Below are 15,643 nucleotides of genomic sequence, written 5' to 3'. Positions count from 1 at the left end.
ATTCTTATTATGTGAAGCTTTATTTCTATATAGATGGTCCCAGGAGCTTGAACGCAGCAATTTTTAAACAGTGACAGTAGGTGAAGTAAAGTCAGTAGAGAATTTTGGCTCCCAATCCCTTAAAACTGTGGGGAATGTAAGTTTATTGTGGTATAATAAAGAATGAATGGTTGAACTTTATTGCTTTCACAAGTATACTTTAAACCAAAGCAGTTCTGTGTGCCAAATGGTGCCGACCACTCATCCACACTAATGCCACTCATTACCAACAAATGGCTGCCAGCACATGCTGTTTTAATACATATTAAAAAGATAATAATAATTACACTTTTATGACATCATACCCAGTTACATACGAAGCATTTTGGCAAAGTTAGTAAGAAAACATAACCCCTTTGTTAAAGATTGAGGCAATTAATCATCATTTATACCTACTCTTAAAACTGCAGAAAGGATGTTGTGTGTGTGTGTGTGTGTGTGTGTGTGTGTGTGTGTGTGTGTGTGTGTGTGTGACGCACAGTTTCAGTTTCAGTTCTCTCCATGGAGCACAGAGTATTGAAAAGAAAACAAAGAGTTTGAGAGATATGCAGTCCTTTCTAATCTTTTCAGTTTGTCTCACTCACCCAATTGCTGAATAAATTGCAGGCCAGTGGAAAGGGGGCTTCCAACGCCTTCCACCCCCCTCCACTCCCGCCAGTGTGAGAGGATCTTCCAAAGTAAATGAAGATGTCTTGTTAAGATGTCCAACGTCCAACAAAAGGACTAAACTCAAAGGCATTCTAAATTGCCCAGTTTTATCTTCACATTTGTAGGAAAAGTTAAATGAGATGGTTAGAAGGTTAATTTAAATCGGGTGCTTTCCCAAAAAAAGTCCTACTTTTTTTTTTAAATTGAATTCCTTTCTATATATAACTTTTGTTTTTAATATAATTTTGGTGTTTGCTCTGTGGTATATTTTGCTGTGATCTAGCATCTCAATAAGAACATATATTCATTCTACTAGGGAAGGCCTTACAGCTGACAATGGACAAAGGAAAAGTGGACCTCAAGCTAGTCTAAACTGGACAAGGAATGTAAATTGCACAGAAGGTCAACAGTTTAAACCTTGGGCTTAAACAGCTGACATATAGATGACAGTTTATGGCCGTTATAAAGTGAACTATTACCCAATATGGTCATGTAGTGTTTACAGGGGTCCCAGGTGGTTTGTCAATATCCACTGAACGGGTCTTTTCTTGAGTGACAATTAACTGTATAAATACGTCTGAAAGTCAGAGTTCGGGAGCGACTCATTCTGGCTGCAGAGTCTCTCACAAGCGTTCCATGGTGCTTGTTATGATGCTGTACTTTGTATAATAAAACCCTATTATACAAGCAAAGACAGTGTCAGCGGAGATCCTTCCTTCCTTCATCTTCACATCATCGCAACCCAAGATTACACTAAAGATTCATTTCAAAACCCCACTGCATCAGTAACTACAAACAAAATAATTGACATTTCAAGCAAATCAAGGAATTTCTAGCATCATTTTGAAGAGTAAATTTGTTTGAAAAAAATTTAAATAAAATAAGATTGTAAAAACTTTAATTTCTTTTGTGTGCTTTCCTGGTTATGATCAATTTAAAACTTTATTTTAGAACCAGTTCTGCAAATTAACTCTTGGTTTATTTTATGTGAAAGCCAAATAAGTTCAGCCTGCTGCATATCATTAAAAAAAAATACCGAGCGCTATCAAGTGGTGTCACGGCGTACCTACAACCAATCGCCTCTCAAAGGAAGCATGTGAACGGGTCGCAGTGCTCTAGATTTGCCAACAGGGGGCAGAGTGGTCATGTCAATAATGGGCACGCTGTTAAAGCGCATGATTTATGAGCGAGAGAAGCCCTGAGTGTCACATATTAAACTTCTTAAACGGTGCCCAGATGTTGACGACACCGAAGTCGTATGTCGAACACTCCTCTTATCGTCATTAATTTGACGTAATAGTGCGTTTGCAATAGTTCACTTTACTCCGATTGGCATTCGAGTTTTATTAATGTTTGATGTACTTGTTAGCACTTTGGACTCTGACTCCAGTGGTCAGAGTTCAGATCTCCATGCGACCTTGTTTAATCACGTTTGGCTGAAGAGTTTCCACGTTTCATCGTCTACGCCAACTCTATATTTAATAGATCAAAGTGTCCACTACATCACGTTAAGTAAATTTGTAACCTCATATTCCTCTCATGGCATTGACAATTTTACAATTCGTGACACACTCTATTCTGTGTCATTTAGTGACCCCCCCCCCCCCCCCCCCCCTATTGCCTCTTTTTGCGCACCCCACGTGGGGTATGAACACAACAAAAATATGTGAAATCAATTATCAGTTCCATCCATTTCTTCCTTGTCTACCTACCCTGTTTCTCTTCTTCTTGCACGTAATTGCATGGATGCATGCCCTATTGCCAGCAGTTGTCTCTCAATTTTCTGTTCTTATGCAGGGGGAAATGTTCATTTCTACAAAGAGGAGCATTCTGGTGATCCATTAATTCTTCTTCTTTTTCTTGGCCAACGATTACCGGTAAATTAAGTCCTTAAGCCCAGAGGGTTGAGGAGCTCTACTAAAATTGAATAAATTTTGCTCTGTAGGATGATGGAACAGGAAAAGATATGCTTGATCAAGTTTTATTATCAAATTAAGCCTAAGCAGCCTTTCTGATTTAGGCTAATGTTGATCTTGGAGTAGATACTGAAGTCACAGCCGTTTTGCAAAGGGGAAGGTGAGGGGCAATAAAGTGCTTTGTAGTTAAATGAAATGATGCAAATAGTACTTTCTGGCTCTCTCTCAGCGGGGGGCAGCATTAGCACTGTGCTGCTAAAGGATTCCTTTGTCTAGTCTGACTGTAGAGCCAGGGTGTGAATTTAGATGGAGACGAATTATCTCAGTGGAAATCCTTTAACTTTACATTTACATTGTAAAGATAAAGGATTTGTCTGTTTACTATCTCACAGAGGATTTTCAGCATTTTAACCTTATTCAGATTACAATGATAATGCCTCATTTCAAATCATTCTCTCTGTCTATCAGGGGCAGGATTTGTGTCACCAGGCTGTTGTTTAGCAGCATTATGACACTTTCCTCTTTAGTAGTTTTGTTTTTAGAAACAGAAATTAAAAAGATAAAAATTAACAGGATAAATAATTTGATCAATGTTACGACCAATTTTGATGAAAAACATTTAAGGTAGAAATTAAGCAGTATGTTATTGAGCAAACTCAGGGTAAAACAAACAAAACTGACATTTGCTCCACAACCAACAATGACGCAAGTTCTCAAATGTCCTCCAGTGGGCATCACATGTTTCCTCCCACACTTGTGTATTACTCGCCTCTGAGACACGCTGATTATTATTTACAAGGTAGAAAACATTTAATCACAGGCATCATCCGATATTACTATTTCGTTCGATCATTTATGCTGAAGAACATTCATGAATGCTTGACATGCGTGGATTTAGGTAAAGTGACTCATATCCTCAGTGTTTGCTTTATCCGTGTGGGCAGTTTGGTTACATTACCAGGGTGAATAACCTCATCTTGGGCAATGTTGCCCTTGAAACTGAGCTAACATGTCAACACCTACACACATTTCAATCTGTGAATGAGATCAGCAAAACAATATAGTAGCCATGGTGACAACAGAAGGCAGGCAGTCATAGAATTGTAAATTAAACAATATTCACATTTCAGAGAAAGAGACTACTTTGTATTAATTGTTGATACAGACAGAAAATGGTCAATTTATTCAGCTGTTAAATTAAAAAAACCTTCAAATGAAATGTGATGCACTTTTTTGAGGGTGTTAATTAAGCCTTTCCTCCTATTAAATAATTTAAACCGAGAAATCACAATCAGACACTGTCTAATATTGAGAAGCCACTCAAGGGACTCACCAACTCAAAAACTTAAAAGTGTCTGCTGTATCAACAATGCTTGCACAACTCATCATAACACACAATCAATTGTTCATATTCTGCAGTATGTGTGTGTCTCAATGTAATGTGTAAATATGGTTCTGTCATTGCTCTGTAATAGGTCTATGAATGAATCTATCTATGTATAGGTATATGAATTTGTCAATACTTATGTAATCATATGAAATAGTATATGAACTTTGAATGTAACTGTATTAATGTATGCACTGGTATTATATGTAGGCATTATACAGTATGTAATTTAAAAAAAAGAAATATTTCACATGTTTAAATATAGGATCGTGGTTGAGTGAAATGTAAATTTTTCTCCAATAATAACCTTGAAATCTTTAATTGGCTTTTTCTAAGAGCAACTGCTTTGTTCAAGAGTAACTGCTGCATCCTGTGTTGGCAATTATGAATGAAGTCATAAAGTTTTAGTAGTGGAGTATTACATTTTTTTGTCTCTGTCATACTTAAGCATTTCACTGAAAAATATGTTCCACCTTTTGTGACTGCACTTCACATTTAACTAAATGATTGACTAACATTTAAAAAAAAACCTGATTAAGCTGCTTTATCTTTGCAGTATATTCCAGGGCAGAAAACCGCAAGAGACTCATAAACCTCAAAGATAAAGCTACATATCAGTGGCCAGAGCAACAACTCACTACATGCTTGTTGGCAGGGAAGTTGCCCTGTTGTGTCCTCTTTACTCCCTGATTACATGGACACTTGTCAGCAGTGTTCTTTAACCTAAACCAGAGCCTAAAGAAATATTTTAATCTGATTCTTCATTAACATTAGCCGGTGACTGTATTTCACCCCTATTTCATTTAGGTTATCTGAGTTCAGAGCGGATTTACTCACATTACTGTCAAGCTGTACAACCCACAGGGTGATGCAACCTACAGTGACAGGGATTTGGTCCAAATATCTGTATTAAGGCAAAAGCAAACTCAGCAGATGTGACATTGCAAAATCACATCACTCCAGCTAAACAGACTTGGCCATTCCAATTTAAACTCATATGTGTGTGTGCGAGAAAGAGAGAGCTACACACTGTTGCCGGCAGCTGAGATAACCTCCCCTGCTGATTTGGCAACAGTGCTCCATCATGGAGGCAGCTGCAACAATGATGTGACCTCTGAACCTCAGCCAGGGCCCGATCAAATGGTGGATTTACTTATTAAATATTTATCAGCTCCGGGCAATTACCCCACATCTGTCTGGATGTTTGGTGTTCACTGTAATAGTAGATGTTGATTATATCTAAAGAAATTCCCTTTCTCGGTTTCTGGGAATCAGTTACTGCCATTGCAAGGCTGAATATCACTTAGATGTACTATCAATATCTGTGTGAGATATCAGACGCAATGAGCCCTAGAATTCCTCATTTAAATGGATTATTGTCATTATTTAGCCAGGATTTTGGCTCTATCTACTTTAGCTGATCTAGTTGGATTGCCTGTTCCACTTGAAATACCACTAGGGCGCATTAGTTTGTTAGTTTACCCATGAATTACGTTTTCACCACCATCCACATGTTATAGGTCTTGAGTTGCATTTATGGTATTGCGAAACATGCAACCTTAGCAACTCTCCTGCCAGGCAAAAAGACTCAAGTCGTCTAGATAACAATTATGATGGCAGTAATGTAGATAGATTGCTGAGTGTGACTGCAGAAGCAATGTGGTGCAATGAATGCTGTCTCAAAGGTTGCTGTACCAGATAAGAGTCTGTGCCTGTGTTAATCCTGATCATCGGCTCTGTGTGATATGTAGAACACTCTTATCTCATGGACCAGGGCAAAACCCACAGGTATTGCTGTACAAAGACAGTAAAGGCTGGGGTCATTCAGCTGGGCCATGTGCTGTGCTCTCTCCTGCCTCTTACTAGGTTTGCTGAGTGTTGCATAATGTGACTAATGTCTAATTAGGTTCCTGCAGTCACGGAAATTTAAACACTAGTCTGCTCAACTAAATTAGGCACAGTTGGAATCCGAATGCACATATGAATGGATGTCACCTATAGAGATACCACTATTTTCAGTTCCCTGCTGTATTCTGCTAATTCTAAGCCTTGTGTAAAACAAATGGATGGCTTTGATAATACCAACATGAAGGGATTGATGAGGTTGACCAAGGTGTCTCTTCTGTCACCCCTCTTTCTTCAAAGCCTCATCAAGCTCAGCTTGGCTCCCGTCCTTAAAAATGTAAAATGAACAGACAACAGGCCCGGGGTGATGGAAAAGACAGAAGCCCTGGTGTCAAATGGTTAATGACAAAGAGGAATGGAAGTGGAGACGAGAGACAAGACAATATGGGATCAAAGGTGATCCACCTTTTGTGGGAACTGAAGGATTCCTTGACGTACCCCGACAGAATGAACAACTGAAACTGGAAATTATGTTTACAAATCTAACAGAACAGCTCTGGAAAAGAAAATGTGACTCAGCTGATCAATTTGGTGTATTGGTGTTCAGGAGCAGTGTGTGGAAACAACTATATTGTACAAAGGACTTTGAGGTTATGGAGGGACATGTGCCAAGTTAGGAAATAAAGAAGTAAAATACCTATTAACCCTCAAATTTCCCATCTCTTTTCTTTTTTAAAGGAGAAGGAATTCTAGCTTATCAACAGTTTATATAATAAACTGATGTATGAAAGCTTAAACAATTACAATTTGGCCTTTGGCAGGGAAAGAGCTGCATTTTTTTTCTTTACAAATGGCAACAAATGTTATCTTACTTTACAGATCTACAGGTTATACCAGACTAATGACCGGATACTTGCACACTTAATAATAGATCTGTTGTTTTTGTGTTCCTTTATTATAGGCGGGCCAGAAAAGGGGTATGTGAATGGGGGGTTGTGTGTCTGCTGAGGTGGGGTGGGGGGTATCAGGAGGGTGTTTCTCCCCTTTTCTTTTTTTCCCTTCCATGTTTTCTATTGAACCCCTTTTGAACCCCCCCGCCACCCCCAAACCTAACCCTAACCCTTACCCCCCACCCCCCAACACACACACACACACACACACACACACACACATTCGTCTTAAGATGACCTTTCTTAATTCTTTGTCTTCTTTTGGTGCTTGGTTATAAGCGATGAATTGGAATTGGTCAAGCTACATCATCTGAGGGTCTGGTGACTATTGTGTATCAGGTCAAGCATCCCATCATCGTCAAAGTTGTTTTTGAGTGGCTCAGTCAGCTGGGGCTGGATTACTGATCGGTTTACAGATCATTCTGGCAGATGGCTAGTTGGAGCCATGCTGTATGTTTGCATGACAACATGTCAATTCATTTAGAAAGAAATAACTTACAAACAACATGACCTCTTTGTCCTATTTGTAGGTAGAGTCTCAGCAGTATAGACAACTGGACATGAGTCTTCTAATAATGAGTCTTCTAATAATCAAAATAAGAGGGCCATTTTTGTGTATTAGAAGAATGTATCGATAGATAGATAGATAGATAGATAGATAGATAGATAGATAGATAGATAGATAGATAGATAGATAGATAGATAGATAGATTTGACCAGAATATATATATATATATATATATATATATGATATAATATATAAACATGTATATATAATACATATATTATTTATATATAATATTACAATACATATATTATATATATATATATACATATATACATGTATAGTTTCTATAATTTTGATATAAAGTTAGACAAAACTCCCTATTAGATAAAACATGGCCAAAGTGATTCCTATTCCTCAAATGACATGGAGCAATGGTGCACAAAGTCCAATGGTGATAGGACAACAAACAGCATGGCACACACAACTCTTTGACCTATTAATCATGATAGCACAAACACAGACACACACACACACACTATTTTTGATGATCGTAAACTGAGATAACACACACTTTATATTGCTCATTGTTGATAATTGTATGTTAAAATGGGCGTTATATTTCTTATCTGTGTAGTGACTCTTATGTAATTGCATTTCACAAAGTTGATGGAGTTTAGTCTCTTTTTCGTTTTGTGTTTGCACACTCATGATAGTTTTGTTTGCAAGCATCATTCTTGGAAGCACTGAGTGTCTTCTCCCACGCTCAACCCAAACAGATAGCACGGAAGCAAATCACACTGACTATAGCTCTGAAATCTGAATTGATTTAGAAAACATATTGTACATTAAATGCGCACGTGTCCTAGATATAAAAGGAAATAAAACAGAGCCCAGTATGGATCTCTGTGGGATACCTGTAGTTTTTTGTAAAAATATATTTTTATTTATATCCAATAGAAATAAATATCCAATATTTTATTTTTTTCTTGTCTGTCCTCTGTTACCTGGTGTTACCTTCGCTAAACTTCCATTCCTTCCACCCTCTTTCTTTCAGTTAATAAGTTAAGTTAATTCTCACTTTCTATCTTACCCTCATTTTCTTTTCTAAATTTTTGGACGTGGCTCCGTCATTGCCTAAATTGTCACTTTCACATCTTCTATGGTGACAGGAAAGGCCTGTAACAAGCAAATACCCCCATCCAGTCCCCAAAAACTCCCCAAACCACCAGTTGATACACAGTTTTACCCACAAAAGCAGCATTTGTTAGTGTGTGCTGACACTTCACTGTATAATCTCCTCCCAGCAGGTGACCATTGAACCCTAAACCCGATCCCCTGCTGAGGAAGATGGCTGGGGGGTGAGGTCCACCTCCACGAAGACACCTTCCCCCTCCTTCCCAACAGGCCCCGTCCCTCACCCAGACACTATAAAATCTCTGCTCTGGCTGAAGTTCTTCAGTCTCTGCAACCGCACTACCAGGTAAGATCACTTCTTCTGATTGTAAATTGGACTCTCGTTTTGTGAAATAGCATGCATAGGATAACTTGAGATTCAATCAGGTTTTAAAAGTTGCATCTACCAGTATAAGTTTTCAGGACTTTTCAAACTCTTAATCTGCGGACAGTTTGTGATAATAAGAACTTTTGAAGCAGGAAAATAAGTGTTAACTGTTGGGACTTAATGTGGGACTTAATGAACAAACATTTAAAACCTGTGTAGTTTCATTCTGGGTTCACTTCATGTTAAAACAGTTCCAACTCTGATGTGTTGTGTCTCAAATTAGTAACCATCGTTGTTAGTCTGACCATTAAAACCTAGATTATGGATGAGCTGCTAACCCAAGGACTAATCCTCTTGAGCCGTGTACACAATTTTGTACCTAGGATTTATTTTACCAGATTAGAGGCTCTTTTAATAGGCTGGGAGATGTGTAACAGTGAACTAATTTGGAACAGTCATGAAGTGTTTGTGGTATGAGGGTGATTCTGATGAAGTCTGCTGGCTTTGATTTAGCTAGAGGATCCAATACCATATACATGTACAGTTTTGCCTTATTTAATCCTGGTTTGTTCATTTCTCTGCTGTTAGTAATTAAAAGTTTAAGTAGAATTGTGAATTATGATGAATGTGATGATTGTGCTGTATATTCACCTACCTTTACTATTTATTTCCTCTGTAGACCACCATCATGAAACTCCTGGCTCTTGCTCTTGTCCTTCTCCTGGCTGTCGGTCAGTACTAAAGTTACTCGTGCTTGCTTTGAGACAATATACATTGTGAAATGCTCAGGATTAAGTTCCACTACCCTTTCCTTTAATCTCTTCTCCACTTCTCACTTGTTCCTTTCTGTACAGGCTCTCAGGCCACACCGCTTCAGGCTGATGCACCCACCCAGCTGCAGCAGGTCCGTTCTGCTGTAGGCGTCTATGTGCAGCAGGTGAGGGATAGTGCTCACAGGGCTCTGGACCAGCTCGATGACACCGAGTACAGCGCGTACAAGTAAGGCTACATTCAAATTCTGCTTTACTAAACTGATTACATTTTGAAGATTATTTTATTCACCTTTCACCCCAATTTTCTTCCAGGGCTCAGCTGAAACTGTCTCTGGATAATGTGCAAGCTCAGCTCACTGGATTGCAGACTTCTGCTTCTCCCTACACTGATGCCATTTTTGGTCAAATCATGGAATCCACTGAAGCTCTTCGTGGAAGCCTCTTAGCTGACGTTGAAGCCGTGAAGCACGAGCTGGCGCTTTCCAACCTGAGGGAGATCATTGAAAGGCACGGGGGCGACTACAGTTCCCGGCTCGAGCCTGTCATGAGGGAGTACTCTAATATGCACAAGGCTGAGATGGAAAGCCTTAAGGCAAAGCTGGAGCCCATACTGGCAGACCTCCGTGCGAAGTTTTCTACCAACGTAGATGAGACCAAGGCCGCCGTCATGCCCATTGTGGAGTCTGTGCGTACCAAGTTGAACGAGCGCCTGGAGGAATTGAAAACAATGGCCAGCCCCTACGTGGAGGAGTACAAAGACCAGCTGAAGTTGGTCTACCAGCAGGCAAGGGAAAGGGCTTCTCTCCTCAATGCTGAGGAAATCCAGGCCCAGGTGACCAGTCTGAAAGAGCAAACTGGACCTATCGCTGCTGACTTCAGGGCTAAGATCGCAAGTGTCTATGAGCTCTTGATGGCTTCCATCAACAAGCAGTAATTTCTCTTTCCTGTCAGTGTAACTAACCTCACTATCATTCCTCCATTCCACTGTTGTTTCTATTCCTTCTCTCTCACACACATGTGCAGACCATCTCTGAAACCAAAGCCAAAGCCTATGCAATGCACTTTCTTGGGGTGAGACTCTTGCTCTCTACCAGAAAACACCTTGAGGCAGGCACAGCTCAAGCACATGCAAGAAAAAACATATACTCATCACACATGCTTTAGTTTTAACATGCAATGGTAAACCAAATTTTGTGAAGAATTGTATGTAACTATTCACAAGTGCCTGAACATCTGTGTAATGCTGCTTGACTGATGAAAAAAGTGCTTTGATGAAATGCAGCTCAATAAACATCTGACTGTTTATACTACTCAGTTTCCTGACATTTATATTTTGACTGCAACATAGATATGTGCACCATGCATATCTTTTTGGACACATTAAGTAAAAAACACCTTTTTCAAATCTATAAATTGACTTTTCAAAGAAGAGGGGCAAGAAGATGTTTTAGAGTATACTTAAGGGGGATGTAGTTGGCGAAGAACATCCTAATATATGTCCACTCCATTTCTATGTAAATCAAGGTCTGCACAGCTATATAAACAAGAACTTTCTGAGACACATATTGCAAATATACTGAACGAATGAAATGAACAAAAACTAAAGAATGATATAATAATAATTCTCAAAATCCCCATGCCCTTGCCAATGAGTTGAATTGAGGTTAAAAACAGGTGAGGGCTGTAATGCACCTTGGTACCCCTTGAAAAAAGCCTTTCTATATCAATTGATATGTGAAAGGTAGTTATTTCTAGTGATTGTTGCAGCTACTCTGAGAGCAGAGAACTCATAAGGTCATAGCACACAGAGATGCCTTTGAAAGGTCATGATTGATCACAAGAACCATTGGAAAAGCACAATACCAATAAAGACAGTTCGAAGCGGAGCTTCGAATAACATATGGGATCCCTCTGCCTGTGGTCCGGTATGCTGTGATTAATGGGATGACTAGGGGACAGAGTTGGCCTATTGACAAACTGAAGTCTACTTGTGCTTTATTTGGAGCTATACTTTGGATCCCTCAGGCTGGTGCCCTTCATCACTATCCCATCGTAGATCCACACGGCTACACACAGACACACCACCCAACAGTCCCATCTACATTAACACTTAGATACAACTTCTGATTCAAAAAGTCCTGTCCCATTTGCGACTTAATTTGGCCAAAATTTTAACTCTGTCACCCTCACAGTGCAAAGACACATCTAATTTGGCCTGCAAGGCCTGGCAACATCCACTTAAAACAGATGTATGGAATAACAGACTTTCCAATTAGGATGGTGTTGAAATTGTGAATCACAAAATGGGCTATGAATAATAAAAACAATGTGTTGTTGTCTGTGTCTTTCCACAGTGGGCTGATTAGAGTGTTATTAATGCCCTACTGGTTGAACCAGTCAAACCCACTTTAGCCTTTAGGCTATAACAATTAAAAGGTCAATCTTCCTGCAGAGGATAGATTTGTAGATGCCCCACATAGGGTTTATTAGTGTGAGTGTAAGTGTGCATGTGCATGTGCATGTGCGTCCATGCATGCTTGGGTAGTTGTAATTATTGCATGTCATTGACACAACGAGTATTGTAATGGATGAGCCAGGCATGGTGGTCCCCAGTGAGGCTCATGGTGTATAAAACCTTGCTGCTTGTTCCTGGCCAGAAGCAGCCACTCCAAATACTGGATCTACATACACCAAGGTAGCTGCCCGGGGAGGAGGAGGACCACAGAGATTGTTTTCATTCTACATTGTATTTCCGACTTATACTTCCAACTTGCTTTTCTGATCTTCATGTGGTGACAGGAGTCAGAAGGGAAGCTACAGACTGAGTGAAGAGAATAGAATAGAAAAAACAAAATTAAGCTAATTTATTACAATTACTCATATTGTTGATAAGCTACACAGGAAACACAAAGCCCACTGAAGACATGGATGGTAAGGGTTTTATAATCAAAGGTGTCTTAATCTTTTTTGCTTAATTGCTCAGACTTTGGAACTGAATGGGACTTATCTTCATACCAGTGATGAAGATTAAGGATGAATGACAAGGAAAGTAATGCATCTATCGCTCCAACCCCTCTCCTCTCCTCTCCTCTCCTCTCCTCTCCTCTCCTCTCCTCTCCTCTCCTCTCCTCTTTGCAGGTCCACAACTGTCCCACAGCTGGGACGAGGGGTCACCATCGAGCTCAAAAGCCCCCCAATTGAGTGGGGTCAAAGTTCAACTAGAGATGCATGCACTATGGCAACAGTTTGATCAGCTGGGCACAGAGATGATTGTTACCAAAGCTGGGAGGTTTGCATAGTTACATATACATTCACCTAAATGACACATACTCCTTATTCCTCATGTTCTCTTTTCTTGGCTTTTTCACATTGTGTTTTTCTTATATATGCTATGCTGCAGGAGGATGTTTCCAACATTTCAGGTGCGTATCTCTGGAATGGACCCTTCTGCTGAATATGTCCTCCTCATGGACTTCATTCCTGTCGACTATAAGAGATACAGGTCAGACACACCACAACAGTAACACGTGGAATGAATAGTGTTTGACAGAGTTATAACTGGACTTAAACCAGTTTAAATGTAAATTCTGACCTCTTTTGTGTGTGTGTATGCGTGTGTGTTAGATATGCGTTCCACAGCTCATCCTGGTTAGTGGCAGGGCGTGCAGATGTTGCCGCTCCCAGCAGGATGCATTTCCACCCAGACTCACCAGCCCGTGGAGCTCAGTGGATGAAGCAGACTGTGTCCTTCGATACACTCAAACTCACCAACAACCTGCTAGATGACAACGGACATGTCAGTTGAGGATTTAAGAAATCCACACCAGCTCTTGAATCCACACACACGTTCACTATTAATATTTAACCGTGGCACATGCGGTATGAACATGGCGTTATGTGAATTGTTTATTGAGTGTGTTGTACTTCCTCTCCTCCAGATGATATTGAACTCCATGCATCGCTACCAGCCACGCTTCCATGTGGTGTATGTGGATCCAGATCCCAACAGCCACTTAAATGCGTTCAGGAACTTTTGCTCCTTCTCCTTTCTGGAGACGCGCTTCATAGCTGTCACTGCCTATCAGAACCATAGGGTAAGAAACCTACAATTCATGGCATCAAACCTATTGAGACATACTCTCAAAATGTAATACACACACTCTGATTGAGAAAGATTTTATGTGCATTAATCAAAGGTTGAAATCCTTTCGGGATGTTCAAATTCATAATTTATTCCTCCTCTCATTTCTAGATCACCCAGCTGAAGATCGCCAGCAACCCATTTGCAAAAGGCTTCAGAACTACAGAACCCCAGGATTGGTCAGTGTCAGTATAGCTTTCCTTTAAGCAATCAATCATTCAGTCAGAAGAAGAACTCAGATCTGAAAGCAGTTTGCATGGAAAACCCAGTCTAATAATCCACTGTGTATCTCTGTCACTCTTATCAGCTGGTAAACAGTGATAAGTCAGCAGCCTCACTGATAGTTAATCTTTGACCTTTGTATACTCACTGGAAAAAGAATGACTGGAAATGCTCTCATTTAGGGCATGTATGGTGATGTGTGTGTGTGTGGGGGGGAGGGGGTGGGGGGGGTACATTGTTGTCATGTAAACATGGGGTTGTATATTGCTAAACATGATTTAATTCTGGACTTCATTCATAAGGTTATAGCAAATAACATGATGTTATAAGCAGATTCCCAGCAATCCCCTGCCAGAATCTATAAACATTTTTGCTGTGTTAAAGTGTGCATGTTGGAGCTGTGTAATGATGAAAGTAATTTCAGTAAATTCAGACAGATCTCTGCTAACACACCTGATATCAGCAGTTAATGATATTCCTCATTACCGCACTTGGGTATAGGTAAAGACTACTGATGCCAGAATTTGATCAGATATGCCCATAGATTTTTCTGACAGAGGACTGCAGCTATCTGGACTCTCCAAGAAAATTACAAAACAACTTGCAACATACTTTTCAAAGTCAACTGTACACTTTTATCTGTGTTTGTGTGTGTCTGTGTGTGTGTGTAGGGTGAGTAATTCCACGGCCCTGACAGTATGGCATCCACCAGAGGGCAAAGCTGAGCATCACACTGCCAAGGGTCAGAGACAGTGGGACATAAATTCTTCATCAAGTGAGTTCCTCTTTACATTCAATGTTATTGTTATGTCAGTTAAAAAGAGTTTCATCCCTAACCATTCTATTTTTAGTAATTCACCAGTACCTATTCAAGTGGTATTCTACAGTCACTTATGAAGAAGTTAGATAGATGCATAGAGTAAGTTTGATGGGGAAGTTTGGCACAGGGGAGTGGTTTGGCACAGGGGAGTGATGCTTTAGAATTGGGAGATTAAGCTTGAAACTATCATTTCCTGAACGCTGATGCTGATCCAACCACATGTTCCTACATCTACAGCACAGGAGGACACAAACCTGCAGCAGGTGGAGCATTGTGGACTGTTTCAGCATTGTAAAGACTCTGTAGGATATAACACAGAGAGGAAAAACAGTGATGGTTTATTAGCACCTTTCCTCCCTCTCCCTTCCTGCTGGGACTGTCCAGGATCATCTCAAGATAGAGGCAATCTGTAAGGAGAGAGCAGCTAATCAACTGTGTTTTCAATTTGGATTTAACCTCATATTACAATGTACGGTTTGATTTATAATAACTCCATCTCCATTGTGAAAAATCTATTGCAATCACTATTATAAAGGAATACTACGTTAATGTCTGATTATCATGAATATTGTAACAATACCATGACATCAATAAATGCATTGTAACAATTGTATTGTGCAGCAAATAAAAAGAATTCCCTGTTGCCACAACACTTTGCAAATGGGGGTTTCAATGGATTCATTCATAACAAAGGACCCTAGGGTTCTCAAACTGTTCCACTAGACTAGTCACTACTTCGCACCTCTGGTAGTATGCACAACTAAAATGTGTTTCTAAGCATAGAGCCAAATTTGTAAGAACAAAACCCTGTCAGTTCGGGGAGTTGGGTACCAGTGCCACTTCAGCAGCCACAGCCTTTAAAAAAAAAAATAACTCAATCAGTTAAATAAATA

The 15,643-nt window shown here is 39.8% G+C and overlaps 2 protein-coding genes across 2 annotated transcripts; both read left to right on the top strand.

Annotated features, from left to right (window-relative positions):
- The first annotated feature begins 8,734 nt into the window (after positions 1–8,734).
- LOC142993387 (apolipoprotein A-I-like) lies at positions 8,735–10,877 on the top strand. Its single transcript, XM_076144073.1, has 4 exons — positions 8,735–8,773; positions 9,474–9,525; positions 9,649–9,793; positions 9,880–10,877. Exons 2-4 carry the CDS (start codon positions 9,483–9,485, stop codon positions 10,499–10,501), a joined length of 810 nt encoding a protein of 269 aa, XP_076000188.1. The 5' UTR covers positions 8,735–8,773; positions 9,474–9,482; the 3' UTR covers positions 10,502–10,877.
- A 1,833-nt stretch (positions 10,878–12,710) lies between these two features.
- On the top strand, positions 12,711–15,365 carry LOC142993378 (T-box transcription factor TBX1). The gene is made up of 7 exons (XM_076144062.1): positions 12,711–12,856; positions 12,968–13,069; positions 13,192–13,363; positions 13,506–13,661; positions 13,820–13,887; positions 14,602–14,705; positions 14,988–15,365. The coding sequence occupies exons 1-7, from the start codon at positions 12,792–12,794 to the stop codon at positions 15,161–15,163; spliced, it is 843 nt and encodes a 280-aa protein (XP_076000177.1). The 5' UTR covers positions 12,711–12,791; the 3' UTR covers positions 15,164–15,365.
- Positions 15,366–15,643: the final 278 nt, after the last annotated feature.

Source organism: Genypterus blacodes, unplaced genomic scaffold (genome assembly GCF_046128005.1).
Source record: "Genypterus blacodes isolate CSIRO-AG114 ecotype Tasmania unplaced genomic scaffold, CSIRO-AGI_Gbla_v1 ptg000003l_1, whole genome shotgun sequence".
Lineage (NCBI taxonomy): Eukaryota > Metazoa > Chordata > Actinopteri > Ophidiiformes > Ophidiidae > Genypterus > Genypterus blacodes.
The sequence above is the reverse complement of the archived record's forward strand: the minus strand, read 5'-3'. Positions and strand labels throughout refer to the sequence as shown.

Coding starts and splice junctions, on each gene's coding strand:
- LOC142993387 (XM_076144073.1), top strand. CDS start 9,483: ATGAAACTCCTGGCTCTTGCTCTTGTCCTTCTCCTGGCTGTCG. Junction 9,526..9,648: donor TGTCCTTCTCCTGGCTGTCG/GTCAGTACTAAA, acceptor CTTTCTGTACAG/GCTCTCAGGCCACACCGCTT. Junction 9,794..9,879: donor ACCGAGTACAGCGCGTACAA/GTAAGGCTACAT, acceptor ATTTTCTTCCAG/GGCTCAGCTGAAACTGTCTC.
- LOC142993378 (XM_076144062.1), top strand. CDS start 12,792: ATGCATGCACTATGGCAACAGTTTGATCAGCTGGGCACAGAGATGATT. Junction 12,857..12,967: donor ATTGTTACCAAAGCTGGGAG/GTTTGCATAGTT, acceptor GCTATGCTGCAG/GAGGATGTTTCCAACATTTC. Junction 13,070..13,191: donor GTCGACTATAAGAGATACAG/GTCAGACACACC, acceptor CGTGTGTGTTAG/ATATGCGTTCCACAGCTCAT.